The 12756-nt window shown below is 63.1% G+C and overlaps 2 protein-coding genes across 2 annotated transcripts; one reads left to right on the top strand and one right to left on the bottom strand.

The window, feature by feature from the left end:
* Positions 1-345: 345 nt before the first annotated feature.
* On the bottom strand, positions 346-5621 carry SLC35B1 (solute carrier family 35 member B1). The gene is made up of 9 exons (XM_038163407.1): positions 5417-5621; positions 4707-4810; positions 4458-4588; positions 3612-3642; positions 3111-3268; positions 2009-2135; positions 1402-1508; positions 958-1111; positions 346-709 (listed from the first exon to the last, which is right to left on the bottom strand). The coding sequence occupies exons 1-9, from the start codon at positions 5593-5595 to the stop codon at positions 657-659; spliced, it is 1044 nt and encodes a 347-aa protein (XP_038019335.1). The 5' UTR covers positions 5596-5621; the 3' UTR covers positions 346-656.
* Positions 5622-6462: 841 nt separating this feature from the next.
* On the top strand, positions 6463-12032 carry KAT7 (lysine acetyltransferase 7). Its single transcript, XM_038163403.1, has 8 exons — positions 6463-6755; positions 8068-8215; positions 9060-9236; positions 9835-10074; positions 10666-10748; positions 10971-11060; positions 11579-11677; positions 11814-12032. Exons 1-8 carry the CDS (start codon positions 6501-6503, stop codon positions 12015-12017), a joined length of 1296 nt encoding a protein of 431 aa, XP_038019331.1. The 5' UTR covers positions 6463-6500; the 3' UTR covers positions 12018-12032.
* Positions 12033-12756: the final 724 nt, after the last annotated feature.

Raw genomic sequence — 12756 nt, forward strand, 5'->3', positions numbered from 1 at the left:
GGATCCAGGCAGGAACATCCCAAAGCTCTGCAGGAGGGGTCAGAAACCCAGAGAGCTGCTCTGGGAATTCCTGCTGGGGGATCCTGGGGGATGGCAGAGGAACTGCCCCGAATCTGGGGAATTCCCATTTCCCGAGGCACATTCAGGATTTCCCTGCTGGCAACATCCCAGGGGCTGCTCTGACCCTCTGGAAAACCCCACAGCTGGAAGGGGGTGCCTCCAACAAGGCTTTAATCCCGGGATCACCCCAAAGGACCGGGATCATTCCTCTCCCTCCCTGGAGAGCAGAGCTGGGTCCCTCCCAAATCAGCCAAATCCCCCAAAAAAAATTCCTGGAGAAGCAGCCACTGTCTGGTTTTCTTTAATAAAGATAGGAAGGATTTGTGTTTTCCTGTTAAGGCAAGGATCTGCTGCTGCTGCTCGGCTCAGGGGGCAGCTCTGATTATAACAAAAAAAGCAAAATTACACCTCAAACTAAAGGATTACATTTTAGAGACCATTTAGAATTTAAAAAACCAAACCAAACTCAACCCAAAAATAAATTCCACACGGTTTTCCCTCTGATTCCCCGTCCTGAGTCCAGTTCCACACCAGATTCTGAGGTACAAGACAATAAATTAAAAGTTCATTCCAACTGCGGGATCGCCCCATCGACCTCAATGCGACGTCTTCTTCACCCCCTTCCCGAATTTGGCATCGAGCCCAAGGCCTGGCAAGAGACAAAACACCAGGTTTGAGTTTTCCAGCCACCGGGGGGACGGGAATTTTGGGAAAAATCAGCTGAGTTTTGGGAAAAATCAGCTGAATATCCCCAAATTTACCCACGGAACGAGCTGTGGGGAAGGGAGCGGATCGATCCGCCGGTGCCACGCTCCCTGCGGAGCATCTTTGCCCCATTCCCAAGGGTTTGAGGAGCTCCCAGGGCAGGGATCCCGGGGGTTTTGCCCCCAAACTCACCCAGGAACACCAGGACGGTGCCCACCCACTGCATGGGGCTGATGGGGTTGGCGAAGAGCACCACGGAGGCCAGGATGGTGAAGAACTTGCGGGTGGTGGTGATGATGGAGCAGGTCAGGGGCCCGAAGTACACCACGGTCATGAAGATGAAGCTCTGCCCCGCCAGAACACAGCCCCTGTCACTGGCACCGCCAGCACAGGCAGCCAGGGGGAAATCCCACAGCATCTCCCTTCAAATCCTGGGTTTTAGGGGGTTTACGGCACCCTGGGATGGGCTGGACAGGCCTTGGAGCTCATCCAGGGACGCCTTCCCCTATCCCAGGGTGCTCCAGCCCGGCCTGGGACCCTGCCAGGGATGGGGCAGCCACAGCTTCCCTGGGAATTCCACCCCAGCCCCTCCCAGGGAAGCAAACCCCACCCAAAATCCCTTCCCTGAGCCCTGACCTGGCCCAGGGCGCTGGTGAGGCCGAAGAGGAGGATGTTGGAGATGATGCTGGGATAACGCTCCGTGAAGCTCAGGAACTCCCAGAGCTCCCCCGTGAACAGGATCCCTGGAAAACAGCCCAGAAAGGGGGGATGGATGGGGATTCCCACCCTCGTGGGGTCAGGCTGGGCTCAGAACCCCCAAACCAGGCAGTGAACCCCACAAACTCCAGCAGGAAACACCAGCAGCAGAAGCAATCGCCCTCCTGGTTAATTAGTGAAAGAAAGGTCATTAAGTGGGATCAAATTCCAACGGAACAGTCCCCAGCAATTGATCAGGAGTGCTAACCCTGGAATGGCTGGGCTGGAAGGGACCCTAAAGCTGCTCCAGTGCCAGGGGCAGCTCCCAGCCCTGCTGGGCTCCAGTTTGTGCTCCCATTGGAGCAGGAGCTGCTCTGGGAGCTCCAGGAGAGCCCAGGGAGGGGCAGGGCTGGGCCACGAGCAAAAAAACAAAATAAAACCAACAAAACCCCAAAAACCCAAAAAAAACCCAAAATAAAACCAACAAAACCAAGCCGCAGAGAGCTCCAGGGCAGGGCAGGGCCCGGCTCCAGCCCTGGCTCCTCACCTGCCCCCAGGAAGAGCGTGGACCAGAGGTTGACGTTGAGCATCATGTGGTTGGAGCCCGTCTGGTAGTGAGCCCTCATGTGGTCCTGGGACACCCCCGTGAGCCCGTCCAGGGTCAGGGACAGCAGCTGGCACCCACAGACACACAGACACACAGGGGGACACCGTCAGGCCTGGGCTCCTGTCCCAGGGAAAATGGCGATTCCCCCTCTGGCAGCAGTTACAGCAGGGATGGTCAGGGCCCCTGCAGGGCACAGGGGGCTCTCAGCACACCCGGCCTGCGGCAGCCCCTGGGCACACCCGGGAGCCCGGGGGAAGGCACATCCCACCTGGGAGCCCGGGGTTTATCCCGGGATAAATCCCACCTGGGAGCCTGGGGGAAGGCAAATCCCACCCGGGAGCCCGGGGTTTATCCCGGGATAAATCCCACCTGGGAGCCTGGGGGAAGGCACATCCCACCTGGGAGCCCGGGGTTTATCCCGGGATAAATCCCCCCAGGTGAGGGTAAATCCCACCTGAGAGCCTGGGTTTATCCCGGGATAAATCCCACCTGGGAGCCTGGGGTTTATCTCAGGTGAGGGTAAATCCCACCTGGGAGCCCAGGCTTTATTCCAGGTGTAAATCCCAGCTGGCAGCCTGGGGACTAAATCCCACCTGGGAGCCTAGGATTTATGCCAGGAGTAAACCCTGGAATTTATCCCAGGTGAGGGTAAATCCCACCTGGGAGCCCGGGCTTTATCCCAGGTGAGGGTAAATCCCACCTGAGGGTTATCCCAGGGGTAAATCCCACCTGAAACCCCGGAATTTATCCCAGGTGAAGGTAAATCCCACCTGAAACCCTGGAATTTATCCCAGGTGAAGGTAAATCCCACCTGAAACCCTGGAATTTATCCCAGGTGAGGGTAAATCCCACCTGAGGGTTTATCCCAGGGGTAAATCCCACCTGAAACCCCGGAATTTATCCCAGGTGAGGGGTAAATCCCACCTGAGTCCAGGATTTCTTCCAGGAGTAAACCCCACCCGAGTCCCCCAGGGCTCCTCCCCCATGGGTCCCACCCCCCAGGCCCGGCCCCGTGGGGTCCCCGTGGGGTCCCCGCGCTCACCAGGAGCAGCTCCCCGTAGCCAAAGATGTGCTCGGTGTCCCCTGTCCCCTTCTTGGGCTTGTAGAGGAACAGGGCCACCCCCGCCACGATCAGCAGCACGCACAGGTACTTGGCTGGGGGGTACCTCTTCCTCAGCAGGGTCACCCCCAGCAGCATCACTGGGAAAAAAGACATCAAAAACTGCCCCAAACCCTGCCACAGGAATTAAACCCCTAAAATATCACCCCAGAACTGCCCTAAATCCTCTCAGAGGAATTAAACCCCAAAAAAATCACCCCAAAACTGCCCTAAATCCTCTCAGAGGAATTAAACCCCTAAAAATTCATCCCCAAACTGCCCTAAACCCTGTCAGAGGAATTAAAGCCCCACAAAGTCGTTCCCAAACCATGGCTGGGGGGACAGAATGTCACCCCCTGATCCCGAAGCTTCCCTGGAAGCCCAGGGGGCTCTGCCAGGGGGCCCAGGAATCACAAACCCCCCAAAAACGGGCGAGTCTCTCACCTGGGATGGGCTTGCAGGACTTGCCCAGGACCTGGGAAGGGAAGAGGGGCGTTAATGACCCGCACCCCAAAATGAGACCCCAAAGTGAGACCTCAAAAATGAGACCCCCAAAAGCGAGACCCCCAAAAGCGAGACACCCCCCGTGCCCACCTGGGTGGGGTAGCTGCGTCCCTGTGTCCCCCCATGTCCCTGTGCCTATCTGGGTGGGGTAGCTGTGTCCCCCCATGTCCCTGTGCCTATCTGGGTGGGGTAGCTGTGTCCCCCCGTGTCCCCATGTCCCCCTGGGTGGGGTAGCTGTGTCCCCGTGTCCACCTGGGTTGTCCCCATGTCCCCGTGTCCCTGTGACCACCTGGGTGGGGTAGCTATGTCCCTGTGTCCCCTGTGTCCCCGTGCCCACCTGGGCGGGGTAGCTGTGTCCCCCCGTGTCCCCCTGTCCCTGTGCCCACCTGGGTTGTCCCTGTGTCCCCCCGTGTCCCCGTGCCCACCTGGGTTGTCCCCCTGTCCCCGTGCCCACCTGGGCGGGGTAGCTGTGTCCCCCCGTGTCCCCCTGTCCCTGTGTCCCCCCGTGTCCCCGTGCCCACCTGGGTTGTCCCCCTGTCCCCGTGCCCACCTGGGCGGGGTAGCTGTGTCCCCCCGTGTCCCCCTGTCCCTGTGTCCCCCCGTGTCCCCGTGCCCACCTGGGTTGTCCCCCTGTCCCCGTGCCCACCTGGGTGGGGCAGCTGTGTCCCCCCTGTCCCCATGCCCACCCGGGTAGGGTAGCTGTGTCCCTGTGTCCCCCCCTGTCCCCGTGCCCACCCGGGTGGGGTAGCTGTGTCCCCCCCCGTGTCCCCCTGTCCCCGTGCCCACCTGGGTGGGGTAGCTGACGAACTGCAGGGCGGAGTTGCTGGACACCATGGCGCCCAGGTAGGACAGCGAGCAGGCCCCGTAGAGCCAGCCCCGCGTGCGGTCCGGCCGCGCCGCGTCCACCAGGCGGATCACTGCGGGGACAGCCACGGGGACGGGGACGGGGACGGGGACGGGGATGGGGACAGGGGCGGCTCAGCAGCGGCCCCGGCCCCGGCGCAGCCGGCGCGGGCTCGGGGGTGCCGCACTTACGGAGCTTGGCGAAGGCGGCGTTGATCACGCACTGGATGAACACGAGCGTCAGCGCGAACCTGAACTGCTCCTGCTGCGCGCCCTCCCCATAGCGGCCCCGAGTGCTGCGGGACAGAGCGGGACAGCCGTGACACCGGGGACACCGGGACAGAGCGGGACAGCCGTGACACCGGGACAGGCACCGGGACAGAGCGGGCCAGCCGTGACACCGGGGACACCGGGACAGAGCGGGACAGTGACACGGGGACAGGCACGGGGACAGAGCGGGACACCGGGACAGCCGTGACACCGGGACAGAGCGGGACAGCCGTGACACCGGGACAGAGCGGGACACCGGTGACACCGGGGACACCGGGACAGAGCGGGACAGCCGTGACACCGGGACAGAGCGGGACAGGCACCGGGACAGGCACCGGGGACAGGCACCGGGGACACCAGAAGAGAACGGGACACCGGGACAGAACGGGACACCGGTGACACCGGGGACAGAGCGCGACAGGCACCGGTGGCACCGGGGAGAGAGCCCATGGCACGGGAAGGAGCGGCGCGCCCCGACCGGCCCCGGCTGCCCGGCTTTGTCCCCGTCCCTCCTCCCAGTCCCGGGTGTCCTCCTGGCCCCGCGCCCTTCTCCGGTGTCCCCGTCCCGCGTCCCCCAGCCCCAAGTCCCCGTCCCGTGTCCCGTGTCCTCGCTCCGCCCCGGTGTCGCTCACATGCTCTCCTGCAGGATGCCGTAGTAGAAGTAGCAGGCGAACACGCCGAGGAAGCAGACGGGCAGGCGGAGGCGCTCGGGCAGCCCCGGGGCCGCGCTCGCTCCCATGGCGGCGGCGGGGCCGCTCAGCGCGGGCGGCACCTCCAGCGCCACATCCCGCGGCGCCCCGGGCGGCCTCATCGGCCCGCCGCGCCCGCCCCGCCCCGCGCCGCCCCGCGCGCTGCCGGACCCGCCGCGGGGGAAAGGCGGGCGAGGCGCGCTGGGGACGGCGCGGGGCCGGGCGGGGGCTGCACCCCGCGATCCCCGAACCCTCCCCGGGGCTGTGCCCGCCGCGGTTCGGCGGCGACGGGACCGGCAGTGTGCGGGGCGGAGCAGGCAGTATTATGGGCACACCAGCCTTAGGGGCCTTCGCGGTGCACGGCGCGCGCAGGCGCGCCGCCCGATGTGGAGGGCAGCGATTGGCTGCGCTGAGGGGGCGGGGTACGGGGACGGGCTCTGATTGGTGACCTTGGGGAGAGGCTCCGCCTACTCTGTGCGACACCGAGCGGGGCCTGCCGGGGTCCTTCCCCCGGCCCGGGTCCCGTTCGAACTCGGCGGGGCGGAAGTGCCGGGTCCCCGCCGGGATCGGTTCCGCCCATCCCAAGACGCCGTTCGATCGCTCCCGCTGCTCCACGCTGCGCCTCTGGGAGGTTCCCGGGCTCGGCGGGGCTGGGGAGCTGTGAGTCAGTAAAGCACCTTGGCCGGGGAGGGACGAGCCCCCGTCACGGCACTTTGTCCTTCACAGTTCCTCTCATCCTCACGGGAATTCCAGCACCATTCACAATCCCCAGGCCACACATCCCACCGCCAGGGCACCGCTTCCCGCAGGCTCTACGGAGCAGCTGCTGGTGCTGCAATTCTCGAGGCTTCTTCACACCGCGAGGGAGCTCCGGGAGCTCCTCCGCCTCGGCTCGCCGCTGCCCGCACTCCACACTGCGGCCTCATGCCCTTATCAAAGATGGCGGCCGCCACACCCGCCCCCGGCTGCCCCAATCAAAGATGGCGGCGCGCGGCTTCAGTGGCGGCGGCGCCTGCCCGGCTCCAAGATGGCGCGCGGTCACGTGACGGGGGTGTGGGCCGCGTCCCGGCGGAAGCGTGAGGGACCGAGCAGGGAACGGCGGCTGGCGGCGGCGGGAGCGGGGCTGGCGCCGCAGGAGCAGACGTGCCGCAGGGCGGGGGACACGGCTGTCACCACGGAGTCCGCCAGCAGCAACACCGCGGCGGCCACCGCCGCTTCGCGGGCCGCGGGTGCCGGGGACCAGGCAAGCTCGCTGCCCCCGCCCAGGATGCAGCGCAGGAAGGTAAGCACGGCCGGGAAACGGGGGAGGCGGCCGGCGGGGAGACCGGCGGGCTCGGGCCGCTGCTTTCTGCACTTCCCCAGCCCCTCCGCTCCCTCTCCCGGTTCCAAAACTGGGGGGAAAATAGCGGCCTTGAGCCCCCAGCGCCCGCCTCCCGCGCTCTCTGATTGGCTCGAGCATTAGCAGGCCGCGTGCTGATTGGCCGCTGTGTCTGTCACTCATCACCCCAACGGCTACCGTTCCCCCTCCCCCGCGCCGGCAGCGGGGCCCGCCCCTTGCCGTTTCCGATTGGACACGCCCTCGGAGAGCTGACCCTCTATTGGACGAGTGTCCATGCCGGGCTGGGCGCTGATTGGCTATTGCTGCTGTCCATCCCCGCCCCCAACGGTCACCTCCCCGCTCGAGCCTTGTTTCTCCCTTCCCCCACCGCGCCGCGGCCCACCCTCCCCCCCCGGTTTGGCGTTGCCGTGGGAGCACGCCTCGCGCTGATTCGCTGCCGTTCGCTGTCAATCACGCGCGGCGGGGCCCGCCTTTTTGCTCCTCGAGCCGCCATTGGTCGGCCTTCCTTTTCGCTCCGCCCACGCGCGCTCCGATTGGCTGGGGCCCGCGCGGCTCCGCTGGGTGCAAAACAAAGCGGCGCGGGGGCCGCGCTCCCGCCACCGGCGCGAGGCGCCCCCCCCCCCCCCTCCCCTCATGGCGGCCGCGCCCCCTCCCGCTCCCCTCACGGCCGCCGCCATCGCCGCCCCCTCACGGCCCTGCCCGCGCCGGCACCTGCCGCCACCCCCGTGTCCCTTCACGGTGTTAGCGTTCAACCGCACCTGGAAATTCAGCAAAAGCCTGGGATGGGGGGAGAGCAAAATTAAAGGTTTTAGGGTGGATATGAACAGTGTAATAACGAGAAGTGAAGTAAAATACTGTAACTGTGTGAAATAACCACGATAACAGAAAGGGAAAGGAGAAAAAGATGCTTACAATTGCTGACCGGTGCCAGACCCCTTTCTGACATCCAGATTGCTGCCCCGCTTTGGGATAATTCTGATAATTCCTGCAGTTTCTATCCCGGGAATGGCACTCTGTGCTGGGAACATCCCTTTGGCCGTGAGGGATCAGCTGTTTCGGTTTGTTTTGGAAACTCCTCACTGGCAGAGCAGGAGACACAAAAAGAAGGGGAAAAAAAAGTGCCTGACTTGGGTTAAACCACAGCGGTCACCCTTGCAGCTGGAGTGGCTGGGAGGACGTGGACAATGTGAAATATTCGCTCGTTTTTTGTGGTTTTTAGCAGTAGAAGTGCAGTATTTAACGCGTGCCGTTGCAGAGGAACGCGGGCAGCAGCTCGGATGGAACGGAGGACTCGGATTTCTCCACGGACCCCGAGCACACGGACAGCTCCGAGAGCGACGGCACCTCCCGGCGATCCGCCCGCGTCACCCGCTCCTCGGCACGCCTCAGCCAGAGCTCCCAGGGTACGGCAGGCTCCTCCTGAAACCGGGGAAAGGCTCTTCTTTAAACCAGGGAAAGGCTCTTCTTTAAACCAGGGAAAGGCTCCCCCTGAAACCAGGGAAAGGTTCTTCTTTAAACCAGGGAAAGGCTCCTCCTGAAACTGGGGGAAAGCTTCTCCTCAAACTGGGGAAAGGCTCCTCCTTAAACTGGGAAAAGGTTCTCCTTTAAACCGGGGAAAGGCTCCTTCTGAAACTGGGGAAAGGTTCTTCTTTAAACCAGGGAAAGGCTGCTCCTCAAAAAGGGGAAAGATTCTCCCTTAAGCTGGGGAAAAGCTCCTCCTTAAAGCAGGAAAATGCAGCTCCTTACACCAGGAGAAGGCTCTTCCAGCCCCTCACACCAAATCCCAGGTGCAGCTGCACACCACAGGCAATCCCAGGGTTGTGGGTTCTTATCTAAACTGAGGGACCTTTGCTTCTCCGAGTGGGAGCTGGGCGGTAATTACGGGTTAATTAAGTTGTTAAACCTGGAGGAAGCTGGTGGCACTCTAGATTGCTCCGAGTGTCCTGAGATTTTATCGGGCAAGGCCGGAGCGTGGTGACATGGGCAGGACAGAGCCACCGCGGGGTGTCGGTCAGCGCGGGGCAGGGGGGACCTGTGGGTGCTGTGGTGTGACTGTGGTGTCCCCATGGTGTGACCGTGGTGTCCCTGTGGTTCCTGTGGTGTCTTTGTGGTTCTCGTGGTGTCCCCCATGGTGTGACCGCGGTGTCCCCATGGTGTGACCGCGGTGTCCCCATGGTGTGACCGCGGTGTCCCCCCTGGTGTGACCGCGGTGTCCCCCCGCGTGACGCTGCGTTCCCCCGCGAGCAGACTCCAGCCCGGTGCGGAACCCGCCGGCGTTCGGGCCGGACGAGCCGGTGTACTCCACGCGGAGGGTGACCCGCAGCCAGCAGCAGCCGGCTCCTGTCACCCCCAAGAAGTACCCGCTGCGACAGACCCGCTCCTCGGGCTCCGAGACCGAGCAGGCCGTGGACTTCTCGGACAGAGGTACCCGCAGGGGCAGGGAGTGCTGCACTGGCACCCGCAGGGGCAGGGAGTGCTGCACTGGCACCCGCAGGGGCAGGGAGTGCTGCACTGGAGCCCACAGGGGCAGGGAGTGCTGCACTGGCACCCGCAGGGGCAGGGAGTGCTGCACTGGAGCCCACAGGGGCAGGGAGTGCTGCACTGGCACCCAGAGGGGAGTGCTGCACTGGCACCCGCAGGGGCAGGGAGTGCTGCACTGGAGCCCACAGGGGCAGGGAGTGCTGCACTGGCACCCAGAGGGGCAGGGAGTGCTGCACTGGCACCCAGAGGGGCAGGGAGTGCTGCACTGGAGCCCACAGGGGCAGGGAGTGCTGCACTGGCACCCAGAGGGGCAGGGAGTGCTGCACTGGCACCCGCAGGGGCAGGGAGTGCTGCACTGGAGCCCACAGGGGCAGGGAGTGCTGCACTGGCACCCGCAGGGGCAGGGAGTGCTGCGTTGGCACCCAGAGGGACAGGGAGTGCCCCTCGCAGGGCGGGAGAGGCTCTGTGCAGCCCCTGAGGCGTCTCCGGGAGCGTTTTCGGGAGCTGTCCCCTCAGCCGTGTCCCCTCTGCTCCCGCCCAGACACCAAAAACGCGGCTGACCACGACGAGTCGCCGCCCCGCACGCCCACGGGCAACGCGCCGTCCTCGGAGTCCGACATCGACATCTCGAGCCCCAACGTGTCCCACGACGAGAGCCTGGCCAAGGACATGTCCATGAAGGACTCGGGCAGCGACCTCTCGCACCGGCCCAAGCGCCGCCGCTTCCACGAGAGCTACAACTTCAACATGAAGTGTCCCACGCCCGGCTGCAACTCCCTGGGTACGGCCGTGCTCCTGGGGCAGTGCTGCTCCGGGATCCCCGCTGCGGTCGGTGTAAATCCTGAAAACGGGCGGGGAGTTAGGGTCAGGAGTGCCAAGGAGCGGGTCTGGAGAAGGGATGTGAGGAATAAATGCAGGCATGTTATTCCTGGAGGTGTTTTCTGTTTTGGGGGGGGACAGGAGGAGGATCCAGACAGGAGGGTGAGCACAGGTGTGGGAGGAAAAGTCCCAGGTTTGTGGGCAGGGAGCTGGTTTTTGCCAGAAACAGGATTTCAGACCAAAACTATTGCACTCCCATCCCTGGCTGCTTTGGGGTTTCCCTTCCTTTTTAAACCGGGAAGTTTCCTCCTCCTATCCCCCTGTCAGTGATCCTGTGAGGGATCTGCTCGTGTGGGAGACTTCATCTCAGTGATCCTGTGGGGAATCTGCTCATGTGGGAGATTTCATCTCAGTGATCCTGTGGGGGATCTGCTCCTGTGGGAGACTTCCTCCATCTCAGTGATCCTGTGGGGGATCTGCTCGTGTGGGAGACTTCCTCCACCTCTTTGGGACCATTTGTCACAAGGTTTGTTGTTCTTCTCACCCTTTGCAGGACACCTGACCGGGAAGCACGAGCGCCACTTCTCCATCTCGGGGTGCCCTCTCTACCACAACCTCTCGGCAGATGAGTGCAAGGTAAACGAGAACGGTTTTGCCTTCTGCTTTCTCCTCCTCTGGGATTTTTAGGGTAAAATGCTGAGCCTTGTGATGTGTGAGCAGCAAACAGTTCCCACCTGCGTGCTGCTGTGCTTGGCTGGGAGGCAGCAGCATTCGTGTGTCACACCTGGGCGCTCCCCTGCAGGGACAGGGGGTGACAGGAGGTGGCCGCAGCCCTGACAGGGGAATTTTGGCCTCCAGGTGCGAGCACAGAGCCGGGACAAGCAGATTGAGGAGCGGATGCTGGCCCACAGGCAGGATGACAACAACAGGCACGCCACCAGGCACCAGGTGAGGGGCACAGCCTCAGCCCCCAGCTCAGGGCCTGGGGCTTGGCTTCCTTCTCCACACCCCTGGGGCAATCCTGAGCCTTCCCAGCTGCAGTTCCAGAGGAGGAATTCCCTGGATCCCCTCAGTGAGGCTGGAGCAGAGCTGTGTTCTCAGGATGATCCCGTGCCCGAGTTTGATGTGCGGGAGCGGAATTCCTGCCGAGCTGTAAACTGCAATTTCCCTCTGAGTAACCAGCGGAGAGCCAAAGCAGGGCAATGACATTTCCCAGTCCCTGAGTCAGCCGGGAGCTGCTCCCCAGCACGGAGCATTCCGTGGGGAGCTCGCCCCGTCCTGTGGTGGGAAGGAAAATTTCCTGCTTCGCATTCCTGCGCTGCAGCTGCAGTGCCCTGTGATTAGCAGAGGATCCGGTTCAGACCTCGTGGAGTGGCAGCCGGGGGGGAATTCTTTGGGGTGTGCAGGGAAGGGGGAGGTTTGGAGGGGCTGGAGCCTCTCAAGGCCTCACCTGGGCTTTCTTTCAGGCCCCCACAGAGAGGCAGCTGCGGTACAAAGAGAAGGTGGCTGAGCTCAGGAAGAAGAGGAACTCGGGGCTCAGCAAGGAGCAGAAGGAGAAATACATGGTAAAAGCAGGAATTCTGTCCTTTCGTTCCCCCCTGGGATGGAGTTTGGCTCTCCCAGTCATCCTGCAGCATTCCCAGCTAGAAAAGCTGAGGGTGCAGCAATCGGCAGCCAAAGTGCTGTGCTCTGCTTTTCCAGGAGCACAGGCAGACCTATGGCAACACCAGGGAGCCTCTCCTGGAGAACCTGACCAGCGAGTACGACCTGGAGCTGTTCCGCAGGGCCCAGGCCCGCGCCTCCGAGGACCTGGTGAGATCCCTCCCCAGGCACAGCCCCGGGGGCTCTGGGGGCAGCACGGGCTGGGGGCGAGTGCCAGCTGTCCCCAGGGGGTGCTGGAGCTGAGCTCTGTGCTCAGGAATGTGTGGTCACATTCCAGGGGTGCTCCCAGGGGAGAGCGGCAGCTTTGGCGTCCCTGCTGAGGGCTGGTGACAGCAAAAGCCACCTCAGCCTTAGCCTGTGGCTGAGTTCACGGGCTGGTGTTGCTGAAGCTCCTGAGGAGCTTCCCAAAGCCACATCCCATTCCAGAGAGGGATCAAAGGATCCTTTGATGCTTTCCTGGGACAGTTGGGGCACCTGGGCAGAGCCCTGGGCTGTGTCACGGAGCCACGGAATGCCCTGGGCTGGGGAAGCCCTCTGAGATCATCCAGTGCCAGCCGTGACCTGACACTGCCTTGGCACCAAGTGCCACATCCAGGCTGTCCTAAACACCTCCAGGGACGGTGACACTTCCCTGGGCAGCCCCTTCCAATTCCTAATCTCTCTCTCTGGGAAGAAATTCCTCCTCATGTGCAGCCTGGCACGGCTGAGGGCCGTGTCCTGCTGTCCTGTTGTTCCCTGGGAGCAGAGCCTGGCCCCACCCTGGCTGCACCCTCCTGTTGGGGTTATGGAGAGCCAGGAGATCTCCCCTGATCCTTTTCTCCAGGATAAACACCCCCAGCTCCCTCGGCTGCTCCTCACAGCACTCGTGTCCTGTCCCTGGGCATCAGGAAAGGAGCAGGGAGTGGCGAGGAGCCGTAGGAATTTGATGAAAGACGAATCCAGAAAACTTAAAACAGATTTCCTCCGGGAAAACAAATCCCAA

The sequence above is a fragment of the Motacilla alba genome, chromosome 27, assembly GCF_015832195.1.
Source record: "Motacilla alba alba isolate MOTALB_02 chromosome 27, Motacilla_alba_V1.0_pri, whole genome shotgun sequence".
NCBI lineage: Eukaryota > Metazoa > Chordata > Aves > Passeriformes > Motacillidae > Motacilla > Motacilla alba.

Excerpts from the sequence above, each read along its gene's own strand:
- KAT7 (XM_038163403.1), top strand. The coding sequence starts at position 6,501 with ATGGCGCGCGGTCACGTGACGGGGGTGTGGGCCGCGTCCCGGCGGAAG. Across the intron at positions 10,749-10,970 it reads TCTCGGCAGATGAGTGCAAG|GTGCGAGCACAGAGCCGGGA; the intron begins GTAAACGAGAAC and ends TTTGGCCTCCAG. Across the intron at positions 11,678-11,813 it reads AGCAGAAGGAGAAATACATG|GAGCACAGGCAGACCTATGG; the intron begins GTAAAAGCAGGA and ends CTGCTTTTCCAG.
- SLC35B1 (XM_038163407.1), bottom strand. The coding sequence starts at position 5,595 with ATGAGGCCGCCCGGGGCGCCGCGGGATGTGGCGCTGGAGGTGCCGCCC. Across the intron at positions 4,589-4,706 it reads CGCCGCCTTCGCCAAGCTCC|TGATCCGCCTGGTGGACGCG; the intron begins GTAAGTGCGGCA and ends CTGTCCCCGCAG. Across the intron at positions 2,136-3,110 it reads GCTACGGGGAGCTGCTCCTG|CTGCTGTCCCTGACCCTGGA; the intron begins GTGAGCGCGGGG and ends TGTGGGTGCCAG.